This window comes from Polypterus senegalus, chromosome 8 (genome assembly GCF_016835505.1).
Source record: "Polypterus senegalus isolate Bchr_013 chromosome 8, ASM1683550v1, whole genome shotgun sequence".
Lineage (NCBI taxonomy): Eukaryota > Metazoa > Chordata > Cladistia > Polypteriformes > Polypteridae > Polypterus > Polypterus senegalus.
Genome location: NC_053161.1, coordinates 170,747,709 through 170,761,714, shown reverse-complemented (window position 1 = coordinate 170,761,714; position 14,006 = coordinate 170,747,709). Strand labels below are relative to the sequence as shown.

At 42.2% G+C, this 14,006-nt stretch overlaps 1 protein-coding gene across 4 annotated transcripts in view; it reads right to left on the bottom strand.

The window, feature by feature from the left end:
- LOC120533387 (NACHT, LRR and PYD domains-containing protein 3-like) overlaps positions 1–14,006 on the bottom strand; it is a 55,238-nt gene that overhangs the window by 23,952 nt on the left and 17,280 nt on the right. For 3 of the 4 annotated variants that reach the window (XM_039760232.1, XM_039760235.1, XM_039760234.1), the window contains exons 3-6: positions 7,710–7,876; positions 7,311–7,485; positions 4,825–4,890; positions 3,008–4,736 (exon numbers count right to left, since the gene is read on the bottom strand). In XM_039760232.1, coding sequence (XP_039616166.1) covers positions 3,008–4,736; positions 4,825–4,890; positions 7,311–7,485; positions 7,710–7,876 — 2,137 coding nt within the window. Of the gene's footprint in view, positions 1–3,007; positions 4,737–4,824; positions 4,891–7,310; positions 7,486–7,709; positions 7,877–9,325; positions 9,710–14,006 lie in introns of those variants that run through there. The other variant, XM_039760233.1, reaches the window with a different exon arrangement.

Sequence of the window (14,006 nt, the reverse complement as noted above, 5' to 3'; positions counted from 1 at the left end):
GCTTTTAGCTCTACTTGACTTCATTCCTCTAATCTCTCAGTCTACCTCTCTGTCAAGATGCTCATGTAACCTGTGTGTGTGTGCTAGACCATCAGTTCTGTTGTCTGTTAGGCTTTTTTTCTCTGAATTCACTGTCGTAATCTTCTTTATTTATTTATCTGGTTTGTACAATGCTATATACCGCATACCCTGCCGTTCTTTCTTATATTCTGTAAGTGCCTTGAGCATGGGAAAAGGTGCTAAATAAATAAAATGTATTATTATTATTATTCATGTAGACCTTCTTGCTTCCCTCCCACAGAAGCCTGTTTTCATGGAGAGCTCTTCAAACTGTACCATCACTCCAGTTTCAGCCAAAGAGCACTGCAGACTTCAAAGAGTGATAGTTGGATTTTTAGCTGCCTCTCTCACCAGTAGACGTCGTGCTCTGACATGTAGTTTTGAGGGACGGCCTGTTCTAGTAAGAGTCTGGGTACTGTGATGAACCAAAATATTATTGTACAGACCTTTTGTCATGCAGAAAATTATGATGACTTTCAAAAGGATTGAATACTTTTGCACGATATTGTAAATGTTTAATTTGTTACCTCTGTACTCTGTTTTTATGAGATTTCTGCTTGTATTGGTTCTTATTTGTGTGTATGTTAATGTAAAGCTTTGTTAAATTCCTGATTTAATTTTCCTCAGGGCCCCCTTGACTTTAGGGGTCCATTCAGGGATCTGTTTCTACCTAATGATGCCTGTTTTTTTGGTTAAGAAATTGACAACCAGGCTACTCCCACGTAAACCAAATAGTCTTTTTTTATTCATGGAAGACATCCATTCTCCATAATACAGCATATTGTTATGGACAGACTCATTACAAGTTCATTGAGTTATAAGGGGTTTGCCAAAAGGTGCCCCAGATAATCTGACTTTGTCTGTCTTGTTCTTACAATGGCGTAATTGGAAGGGTTTTCAAGGAACTATGTGTGACAGTAAATTGGAACTTTAGAACAATCTAGATGAGCACAACTCAACAAAGCTTAAAAGCCCCACTTAATTTCTCCAAAATAACATCAAGTCAAGTTTTTGAAAGTCCCTAGAGTCCTACTGTCCGCCACACTACTTGATCACTTATTCTATGTGTCTATTGTTCTCTGAGAGCTTTTTTTACATAATACTTGATTATGCATATTCTTCGAGTCAGATTATGTTGTTGGTTGAAAGTTTAGCTTTATTTAGTTTTACTTATTCTACTTAACTATTGTTATTGACTTATTCTTTTTTCATAGTATACTCTTCTGCTTGTCTCCCATGACCTTGCCCACTGTCCATTATTATAATAATATTAATATTCATACTGTACATGTTGAAACATTTTATTTATAGAGTGCCTTTCCTATGCTCATTGTGGTATGCTGGTTTTTTGATCAAATTACACACAAATTACGTTCCTGAAGGTTGCTTTATAGTTTTAATTATGATGAATGAGACAAGAAATTATTGGATGACTCCAGCTCGAGAGTGACTCTGAGCTCAGACTGAGGGGCATCTTTCTGTGCCTCTGTAATAGGATGAACAGCTGGCATAATTTCTTGTAAGAAGCTGCAGTGAGTTCAGGACACAGTGGGTTAGTTGCAGCAGGCTATGAGCTGGAGATAACTCTGTGCTGGTCTGGTCTTAGTCCGTAATTAAGATGAATGTTCAGGTTTAGCGCCTCTGCAATGCCCTGAGAGTTGCAGCCTAGCAGTGTAGCAAGACCATGACCAAGTGTAGTCACAGTAGGCTTTGGGAGATAGAGAAGGGGAACAAGTGACATGCTAACTTAGAACATCTTGTGAGCAAGTTTAACAGACTTAGTGTGGCAAGTAACAAGAGTAGGGAGCAGGTTGAGGAGAGCCTGGAGAGGTGGAGATATGCTGTAGAAGGAGGGGAATGAAGGTCAGTAGGAACAAGACAGAATACATGTGTGTAAATGAGAGGGAGATCAGTGGAATGGTGAGGATGCAGGGAGTAGAGTTGGCGAAGGTGGATGAGTTTAAATACTTTGGATCAACAGTACAGAGTAATGGGGATTGTGGAAGAGAGGTGAAAAAGAGAGTGCAGGCAGGGTGGAATGGATGGAGAAGAGTGTCAGGAGTGACTTGTGACAGACGGATATCAGCTAGAGTGAAAGGGAAGTTTCTACAGGACGGTATTGAGACCAGCTATGTTTTATGGGTTGGAGATGGTGGCACTGACCAGAAAGCAGGAGACAGAGCTGGAGGTCGCAGAGTTAAAGATGCTAAGATTTGCATTGGGTGTGACGAGGATGGACAGAATTTGAAATGAGGACAATAGAGGGTCAGCTCAGATTGGACGATTGGGTTGTCAAAGCTAGAGAGGTGAGATTGAATTGGTTTGGACATGTTCAGAGGAGAGATGTTGGGTATATTGGGAAAAGGATGTTAACTATAGAGCTGCCAGGGAAGAGGAAAAGAGGAAGGCCTAAGAGAAGGTTTATGGATGTGGTGAGAGAGGACATGCAGGTGATGGTTGTAACAGAACAAGATGGAGAGGACAGAAAGATATGAAAGAAGATGATCTGCTGTGGCAACCCCTAATGGGAGTAGCCAAAAGAAGAAGAAGAAGTGTGGCAGGTAATGTTACAAAATGAATGCCACATCCATCAGACAGACAGCTATGGACATAAAAATAATTAATGTGCAATTAAAACATTGTGGAAAAAGTGTGGAAATTTGGACTGACGTACATTGTAATACTAAATCAAATATATTTAACTCAATTTAACCTACACATCAGGACCAGTTTGGCATTGCCAGTCCACCTAATCTGCATGACCATGGACTGTGCAAGAAAACCAGAGCACCGGGAGAAAACACAACATGGACAATGGGAGAATATGAAAACTCCACACAAGGAGGACCTGGGACACGAACCCAGGTCTTCTTGTTTCAAGGCAAACAATGCTACCACCACACTTTACAAACAATCAAATTAAACCCATGAAGGTTTTATTACTCACTTCACATGTCTACAGCAGATGAGCCCTGGCTCCAGTCTCCTGATGCACTCATAGGTGAGCTCTGTGTTTGACAGGTTGAGCTCCCCAAGTTCTCCACAGCAGCTGATGACAGAGCCCAGCACAGCACAGTCCAGAGGAGATAAAGTTGATCCACTAAAGTGTATCTTTAAGTCCTTCCCAATGGCGTCTCTAATTAATTTCTTATTCTGAGTCTCATAGAGCCACTGACACACTCGTAGAGCTTCACTTTTACCTTCACCCTGTAGTGCTTGTTCAGCTTTTTTCTTCACCCACTCCAGTATCTGCTTTGCCGTCTTCCTCTCAAACTCTCCCAGGATTGCCCCTAGTGTTTTGAACACAGAAGGCCTGGCCAGTCCTGCCAGGAATCGAGTGAGAATCTCAAACCGGCCATCTTTACATGAGTCCAGCTTCTTTAGCAGCTCCTCGATGCCCCCTGATGGATCAAGATAGAAGGAGCAGGCAGCCATGAACTCCTGAAGGGTGAGGTGGAAAAAGGTGTATGTTGTGTGCTCCAGAGTGCTTTCTCTCTGAAGGATTTCTTTGAGGAACCCTGAAAGGAACGGACTGGACAAGACAACTTTCTGGAGACCAAAGGTGGACATCTCCATTTTGTCATAAAACACAAGAGTCCTGTTGTCCACTCCATAATAAGCCATCTTTCCCAGTTTGACCAGAATTCCCCGTTGACCTTCAGCTTCTCGTTTGTGGTTAGTAAGGATATTGTGAAGGAACATCACAAAGAGCTCAGTGACAGTTCTAGGGGCAGCTTTTTGCTCTTCTTCATGTTTTATGAAGTGGTTCTTCAGCACAGAGCAGATAATCCAGCAGTACGAGGGATTAAAACACATGGTGTACAGGATGGCGTTCTCTTCTACATACTGAAACACCTCATTGCCTTGATCAGTGTCACCAAAGAACTTCTTAAAGTACATCAGCCTTTGATCAGGGAAGAACCCCAGGATCTCTGCAAACCGATCAATTTTCTCCATCTCCAGGGACTCCAGGGCGGTTGGTCTTGTTGTGATCAGAACTGAACAGCCCTTTAGTAATGTCCTTCTGACCAGGCTGGTGACAAGGATGTGGACAGGAAAGAAGTCATCTGGGTCTGAGCAGAGCTGCTCCTCTGTGAAGTCTACTTTGTGTTTGTACTCATCAAGACCATCAAGAATAAAGAGCAGAGATTCAGGTTTCTTCAGGATTTGTCTTAGTTTTGGCTCATTGAGATATTTGTAGTGCCTGACAATCAGCCTGGTCAGAAACATCTGGGGCTCTGTCTCTGTGTCTAGGAGGTTGAGTTCCCTGAATTTAAACAGAAACACAAATGCAAACCTCTGGAACTGAGTGCCTCTGGCCCAGTCAAACATGATCTTCTGCACCATGGTGGTCTTCCCAATTCCAGCCACCCCACTGACCACCACAATGCTGGGGGAAGTCTCACTTCCTGGACTCCTTCTAAAAAGCTGCTCAGTCCAGATTCGCTCGCATTTCACTTTTGTCCGTTCCTCTATCAGCTCTGCATGCATCCTTCCAGTCTTCTCAAGTTCATGATAAGTCTCGTTGTAGGTTCTTCTGTACTGGTCAATGACCATCAGCTCTGTATATCGTGTTTCAAAGCCCACAGCTCTGGTGTGTTCACCTGCAGGAGAAGCCTGATCATCCAGAGTTCTTGTGGATTCAAACACACCACATCTGTGCGTCTCATGGAGGCCTGAAAGTCACAATGAGGGCAAGTAAGCACACTGAGGAGCTGAAGAATGGATAATTTAGTGTCAACAGAAAGAAGATCAGTGGGTTACCTTTAATAAGATCATTAATGGGATAGGGCTGGAGACTGGCCTGAATGTCAAGCAAGAGGTCCGTTCCTGAGAGGGAGGAAGATAAGCATTAGGAATTATAACTTGCTCAAAAATATAGCATTTAGACATTTTATAAAATACTAGCTGTGTAAATTCATAGAAACTATTGAAATTGTCTGAAAAAAAAATGGAAATGTAGAGATGTCAGCTAATTGAAAGGAACTACTCTGAGTGTCTCTCTCTCCTAGAGAGGATTCATTTTTTCTGATGTGCTTGCATTGCTTGTACAGTACTGGTTGGAGGAAAAGTAAAAGGGATACCATTTTGCCGATGTTAGCAGCTAAACGACTTTGTCTTTCTTCTGAGGTTTCGTTTTGCTGACGTGCTCGCATCGCTTGTGTTATTAGCAGATAAGCGAGTTTTCTGTTTCCTCAGATGTGGAGCCCTTACCTCAACTCCACCTCTCACTTCCTGGCTCGACAGACACACACACACTTCCACACATAGATGTTTATATATAAAATAGCTACAAATTCATTCCTTAATTAAATGGGACAAGTTAGGATTAACGTGTTAATCCATCCATCCATCCATACATCCATCCATCCTCTTCCGCTTATCCGAGGTCGGGTCGGGGGGCAGCAGCTTAAGCAGAGAGGCCCAGACTTCCCTCTCCCGGCCACTTCTTCCAGCTCTTCCGGGAGAATTCCAAGGCGTTCCCAGGCCAGCCGGGAGACATAGTCCCTCCAGCGTGTCCTGGGTCTTCCCCGGGGCCTCCTCCCGGTTGGACATGCCTGAAACACCTCACCAGGGAGGCGTCCAGGAGGCATCCTGATCAGATGCCTGAGCCACCCCATCTGACTCCTCTCGATGCGGAGGAGCAGCGGCTCTACTCTGAGCCCCTCCCGGATGACTGAGCTTCTCACCCTATCTTTAAGGGAAAGCCCAGACACCCTGCAGAGGAAACTCATTTCAGCCGCTTGTATTCGCGATCTCGTTCTTTCGGTCACTACCCATAGCTCATGACCATAGGTGAGGGTAGGAGCGTAGATCGACTGGTAAATTGAGAGCTTTGCCTTACGGCTCAGCTCCTTTTTCACCACGACAGACCGATGCAGAGCCCGCATCACTGCGGACGCCGCACCGATCCGCCTGTCAATCTCACGCTCTATTCTTCCTTCACTCGTGAACAAGACCCCGAGATACTTGAACTCCTCCACTTGGGGCAGGATCTCTCCCCCAACCCTGAGAGGGCACTCCACCCTTTTCCGGCTGAGGACCATGCTCTCGGATTTGGAGGTGCTGATTCTCATCCCAGCCGCTTCACACTCAGCTGCGAACTGATCCAGAGAGAGCTGAAGATCACGGCCTGATTAAGCAAACAGGACAACATCATCTGCAAAAAGCAGAGACCCAATCCTGAGTCCACCAAACCGGACCCCTTCAACACCCTGGCTGCGCCTAGAAATTCTGCCCATAAAAGTTATGAACAGAATCGACAAAGGGCAGCCCTGGCGGAGTCCAACTCTCACTGGAAACGGGCTCGACTTACTGCCGGCAATGCGGTAACATGTTAATCCCTGTGGCCAAAATGTGAAAGAAGAGCTGCACAGTGGGTAAGTTGTGTACTTGTTTAAATGGCAAAGTTCCAGGAAGTCAACAGATTCAGAGAAACTCACATAGTGAGCATGCTGAGTGACATTGTGACTGTAGAGTGTGCAAGGAAGAACTTGTCTAACAAGGGTGGGGCAGTACAATTCCTTACATTAGCTCAGTTGAACATCAAGTCACAGTGGGACATCATGATATCCAGCAAGTCCTCACTGGAGGTTTCAAGGACCGATTCAATAAAAGAACATGGGGACAGAGCTCATAAAGGCAGCAGATTATGGAAGTAATAGTGAAATGGGTGACAGTAGGAAATGGACACAGCCAAAGAAGAATGCTCCTTTGAATTTGAAAATGAAGGTTTGAAAAGAAAGAAGAAAGTTTGCAATATAAAACCCTGTACTGGAATGTTTGACCGATTTGGAAAAAAACAAAAACAAAGACAAACTTGTGCTGGCTATAGCTAAAGAAGCAGGTTTGGTCAGGGACAGAGGACAATGGAGGGAGAGTCTCAACTTGATACGGAAGGATATCACAGTCTACAGGCATTACGGTGCCCTGTAGGCTAGGAGTCTAAAAGAAGTTTTGAGCAATATGACAAAAAACAAAAAGTGTGAAATCTAACTGGGACCACCAAACAGCAACAACATGTCACTCCCCAAACAGTGAAACTCCTGACAAAAGAAGAAAACTGGAGTTCTGGTACTAAGGTTAGCATCCTAGTTTTAGTTTGGGGCCCCATCAGCATTTTGTAGAGAATCCCCCACACAGGTACACTGTGGGTTTGTTGTTTTGTATTGTGTCCCTGTGTCATCCCTCTGTTTCTGTCCAGTGCTTGCCCGGAGATTCAAGAGTTCTTTGTAACTCCATTAACTCACCCGGCTCTGTCACCTCCTTCAATATTCTTGGCAGGTTTGGTGATGGAAATCTCACAAGCTCTTCAGCCAGCGCCTCCCACAGGCTGACCAGCACCACTCTGTCTTTGTTCATTATGTCACTGATGAAGGACTCCACACCTGCTCGCTCCTTTTGCTCTTCTTTGGCTTTGAATTTCTTAAATATAAAAAAGCAGAAGTTTGGTTTAAAGATGAGCACTGATTGAGGTGGGCATTATCTCTGAAATATTGAGAGAGCTTTTGCAAACATTGACTTCTGTTACAGTCAGTCAGTCTGTCTCCTCCAAATCTGGCACAAAATTTCCCTTAGTTCACTCTCTCCACTCTCTTTTTCATTTCTGCTGCTCCTTCTCCTCCTGAGTAACACAGAAAGTCTCCTACCTTGGCCTCATCGTTGGTGAGCATGTTCTTGGTGACCAGGTTCTGCAGGATACTAGTGATGTCATATTCAATCACATATGCCAGATAGGGCTTGTAGTACTTGGTGACCATGAGGAGGTCCTCATGACAGAATTCTTTAATGACTTTAGAAAACTTCTGTGTCAAACCTACAGGGAGAGAGGAAAAGATGGTAAAGGAATAAAGAAAGAAATCAGGAGACACAAGGTTGATAGATCAGTCTGACATGGCTGATTACACACAAATGAACACAATGCAATCCTCACTACATAGTGACTTCAACTGCTGCTTGAGTGAGTTGGGTATCCTTCCAATAGTCTAATCAAGTCCTGCTGCAAGAATCTTAATTATGGGGCAAGTAATGGCACCTACCTAACACTATTGTCTAATTTGTTTATAATATGTTGTGACTTCAACCATGCAATGTTAGAAGGAATGATTACCAATTTCAATCAATTTATGACTAGTTCCACTGGAAGACCTGCTATATATTCAAATGTTAAAGATGCCTATAAGTGTAATCTACTGGGTCATTTTGGCAAATCTGACCACAACCTGATTCACGTTATTCCCAGCTACAAGCCTGTTATGAGACGGCAACCTGTTACTACCAGAATAGTGAGGTAGTTGGGCCTGGAGGCTGAAATGGCTCTGAATGATTGCTTCCAAATGACCAAATGAGAAAGCCCATGTCACATGGGGATGATATTGAGAGATTCTGTCACTGCGTCTCAGACTATAACTATATCAACTTTTGTGTCAAGTCTGTGGTGCCCTCAAAGACAGTGGGCTGCTTTCCTAAGCACAAGCCCGGATTACTAAATAGTTAAAAGGTCTTCTGTATGACAAAAATAAAGATCATTCAAGTCCAGTGACAAAAGAGCCTCTGAAGAACATACGGTGAATGCTGCAGAAAGGGAATTAACCTTACAAAGCTAAAATAGGCAACAAAGTTACTCAGAATAGCATGAAGGATGTTTGGAATGGACTGGGCATAATTCTGAAGCAACTCAGCTGGTAAAACAGGATGTGGACAATTCTAATTTCCTGAACCTTTTTTAAATTAAATTTCCCTCCTACTGCCACTTTCTTCCATGACCAGTCTTCCCACACAATCCCTACTACATCAACAAGTCTTATCAGTTCAACTTAAATGATTTGTGACAAGTCCACCTCTGAACATCAATGTGGACAGTCCATAACTCAAACCAAGTAAGGAGACAACTAAGAAAGCTAGACACAGGAAGGGCTGCGGGACCATATAGTGTCAATCCTTTGAGTTCTTAAGGCCCGTGCTGTCCAATTTTATGATACCCTCTGTCACCTGTTCAGTCTCTCCTTAAGGCTTCAGAAAGTGGTCACTGCTGTGGAAAACATCCTGCATTGATCCTGTTTCAAAGAAGGCAGACACCTCTTCACCTCATGACTATAGACCAGTGGCATTTATGTCTCACATTATAAAGACCTTTGACAGACTAGTCTTGGACTATACAAATACTCTTGTGGTAGACCACCTTGACCAACTGCAGTTTGCCTGTTGGACAAAGATTGGAGTAGAGGATGCATTTATCTATCTGCTTCACAAGGGTTACTCTCACCTTGACAAAGCTGGCAGCACTGTGAGGATGATGGCTTTTGGTTTCTCCAGTGAATCAGTACCATTCATTCATCCCTGTTAAGGTGTAAACTCAGAGATATGCAGGTGAATGAGGATGTGTTTTCCTGATAATGGACTATCTGTCAGGCAGACCACAGATTGTGACACTCAACAGCTGAGTGAGCAACACTGGAGATCCACAAAAATAGTCCTGTTACCTTTTCTCTTCACTCTGGTCACCTCAGACCAGTCGGTCCTTGAGAGCCACAGTGGCTGCCTCTTTTTGTTCCAACCCAATTGCTTCATTAGAAACCAATGATTGCCAATCTCAGAGTTTATTTAATTTTATGGCTTGTTAGTCTACAATGTTAAGTTCTTAGTTTGTAGATTTTTTCCTTTCCAAGGGTATCATCCAAAAGATTTGAAGCCTAAAACTGATCATTTTCAGTCTGTCACATTTTTCTATTAAGTGTTTTATTAAATCAAATCAAAAAGTCCATGATGAATACACATGGAAACAAGCTAGATGGAAAACAGCTGGCCGCTTTGTCATTTACATTTTACTGCTAATAAGGAGCCATTAACATACTGAATGTAGGTGTTTAAGATTGAAATAAGCAATTAAGGGAGGGGAAACTTAATAAGCGAGACCACCAAAATGAAGTATCAAACTATCACTTAAGCAATACTTGACTACTCTTTAAGAAACTGGGTTGGAACAAAAACCTGCACCCACTGCGACTCTCCGGGACCGACACTGCCTACCCCTGCCTCAGACAATAAAAATAACACTAGGTTATGTCATGTTGAGATACCTGACCACCTTGTCCACTGACAAAGCCTGGATTGGGCCAGATATGGACTGGACACATTCAAACACTAAATTTAAGAAACTGGCTTGTAAAACTATGGCTAACACTTTAGAACAATAGCACATTGCATAAGTGGCTGGACGTGAGAGTGATACTTACTTTTAAAATCGCTTCTGTAACCCCAATGTTAAAAAAGTCTGGTCTTGATGCTGACAATCTTAACAAATTATTTCCCACTTACCTTTCCTGTCAAAAGCTCTTGAGCGTGTTGTAGCTTCCCAGCTCACCAATTATTTAACGTCTAATAATTTGATGGAACCCTTTCAGTCTGGTTTCAGGGTGCAGCACAGCTGTGAAACTGCTCTGCTACGGGTAACCAATGATTTGCTTATGGCAGCAGACTCTGGACAAACCAGCATATTAATTCTATTAGACCTCAGTGCAGCATTTGACACTCAGGTCAGACATGACATTCTACTGTTCAGAATGGAGAACATGCTGGGTATCTCTGGCACTGCCCTCCAGTGGTTCAAGTCCTATCTGACTGATAGGCAAGAGTTTGTTAGTCTTGGCAACAGCAGATCCAGCTTGGCGCCAGTCACACAAGGAGTTCCTCAGGGCTCTGTCCTCAGCCCTCTTCTCTTCTGTATTTATATGCTTCCCCTTGGCCATATTATTCATAGCTATGGACTGGGCTATCATTTTTATGCAGATGATACTCAACTCTACTTCAATGTTAAAAGTGGAACTTCATCAGAGCTTTCTCAGCTCACAACCTGCCTTAGTGAAATTAAAACCTGGATGGAGCAGAACTCTTTAAAATTAAACTGCAACAAAACTGAACTCCTGCAAATTGGGACTAAAATGCAACTTAATAAAATGAGCTCCTTCCCAGTCCATCTTGGCGGTGATCTCATCAGACCTGCCTCTACTGCAAAGAATCTTGGTGTAATTTTTGATTCCTCCCTTTCTTATTCCGTCCACATAAATCACATTAAGAAATTTTCTTACTTTCACCTCCGTAACATATCCCATGTTCACTCCTTCCATTCCTTTTCTAATGCTGAGAAACTTGTCCCTACTTTTATCACATCCCGCATAGATTATTGTAACTCGCTGTTGGCAGGTGCCCTTCTAATCTTATATCACAGCTCCAGCTTATTCAAAACTCAGCTGCAAGAGTCCTGACTCGAACCAGCAGCAGCGAGCACATCACACCCATCCTGCTCCGTCTTCACTGGCTCCCTGTGTCTTACAGAATCGAATATAAAATCCTACTAATAACCTACAAAGCCTTAAATAACCTCGCGCAAAACTACATCAGTGACCTTCTCCATCACTATGTGCCTGCCCGCCACTAAGGTCCTCTGATTCTGGCAATCTTGTTGTGCCCCACACTAATCTACACTCCATGGGTGACAGGGCCTTCAGCTGTATAGTGCCCAGACTCTGGAATGACCTACCGAAATTAATCAGGTCAGCTGACTCCATGAATTCTTTTAAAAAACAACTCAAAACTCATCTGTTCAGGAAGGCTTTTAGCTCTACTTGACTTTATTACCCTTCTCTCAGTTTACCTCTCTGTCAAGATGCTCATGTAACCTGTATGTGTGTGTGTGCTAGACCATCAATTGTGTTGTCTGTTAGGCTTTCTCTGAATTTACTGTCTTAATCTTCCTTATTTATTTATCTGCTTTGTACTGTGCTATATACTGTATACCCTGCCGTTCTTTCTTATATTCTGTAAGTGCCTTGAGCATGGGAAAGGCACTATATAAATAAAATGTATTATTATTATTATTATTATTATTATAGTGGCACAATTCTGGTCACTTTTCTGTATGGTAAACTCAACTTTTGACCCTTGAGGGTTTTTGAAATTCTCATATTAAGACCTGACCTGCCAAGAAATTAGAATATCATTGAAAAGTTAATTTATTTCAGTAATTCAATTCAAAAAGTGAAACTCATATATTATAGATATTCATTATGCACAGAGTGATATAATTTAAACATTTATTTCTTTTCATTTTGCTGATAATAGCTTATAGGTAATGAAAACCTAAAATTGAGTATCTCAGAAAATTAGAATATTGTGGAAAAGTGCAACATTGTAGACTCCTGGCATCCCACTACACTCAGCTAATTAACCCAAAACACCTGCAAAGGGGTCCTGAGCCTTTAAATTGTCTCTCAGTCTGGTTCAGTAGGCCACACAATCAGACTGCTGACTTGATGGTTGTCCAGAAGAGAGTCACTGAGACCATCACTCCACAAGGAGAGTAAGCCACCAAAAGTCACTGCTAATGGCTGTTCAGAGTGCTGTATCCAAGCATATTAATGGAAAGTTGAATGGAAGAATAAAATTTGACGGAAAAAGGTGCACAAGCAACAGGGATAACGGCAGCCTTGAGAGGATTGTGAAGCACAGCCTATTCAAGAATTTGGGAGAGATTCCCAAGGAGTGAACTGCGGCTGGAGTCAGTGCTTCAAGAGCCACCACACACAGACGTTTCCGGGACAGGGGCTACAACGGTCACACTCAATGTCAACGTCAATGTCAACTTTATTTATATAGCACATTTAAAACAACATAAGAATGCTGTGGCCAAAGTGCTTTACAATAAAAGAAGGAAAAACATACAATTAACATAATAAAAACATAAATAGAAATAAAATAAATGAAACATAAATAAAATAAATAATAAATAGAAGTAATGTTACATAATGTTCCAGGCTCTGGAACTCCCTGCCCTTAGTGGTTAGGCAAGCCGCTTCAGTCGCCACATTTAAATCTCGCCTAAAAACGCACCTCTTCACATTGGCTTTTAATTCTTAACCTGTTTCATTTTCCACTTGTCTTTTGCTATTTTCTCTATTTTATTTGGTCCCTTGACCTGTTTTTAGTATCTCTGTTTTAATTCTCTCTTAATGTTTATTTTTAATATTTTGCTTTTAGTCCTGCTTGTTGTAACTGTACAGCGCTTTGGTCAGTTGTAATGCTGTGTTTTTAAGCGCTCAACAAATAAATATGGTATGGTATGGTATGGTATAATCACAAAGAGGAAACCATCAGTATTACTAAAGGTCATGGAAAGCAAGTAAATAGAAATGAATCTTTAATCTTGTTTTGAACAGTTCAGTTGTAGACGACTCTATTTTATGTGATGAGGTAAAGAGTTCCAAAGGTGAGGAGCAGCAGCTGCACAAGTCCTCTCTGACCCCTTAGTTTTACACTTGGTATGAGGAACAACAAAAGACAACTGACCAGAAGATCTAAGCACTCTGGATGGCTGGTGTAAAACACACAGTTCAGATAAATAGGCAGGTGCAAGCCCATGTAAAAATTTAAAAACTAGCAGCAAGATTTTAAAATCAATTCAAAAACTGACAGGCAGCCAGTGTAATGAAGCTAAAATAGGAGAAACAGAGTCATACTTTCTTTCCCCAAACAGAAAGCAACCGGCAGCATTCTGGAACAACTGTAACCTGAGTATCAGAGATTTGCTAATCCCAGAATACAGCGAGTTGCAGTAATCAAGGCAAGAAAAGATAAAAGCATGAGTAGCTTTCTCAAGATCCCTAGAAGATAAAAAAGGCTTAACCTTCCCTAATAGACAAAGCTGGAAAAAGCAACTCTTGACTACATAATTTACTTGTTTCTCAAAAGAGAGGTTACTGTCAAAGATAACACCAAGATTGTGGACTTGAGGTTTGCAAAAGACAGAGAGAGAGCTGAGCAGTCCAAGACTAATCTGGACTTTAGCTGATGGACCCACTATAAGCACCTCCGTTTTATTTTGATTCAGATCAAGAAAATTACTAGCCATCCAGGATCTTAGTTCAGACAGACAGTTGTGGAGTTGATTT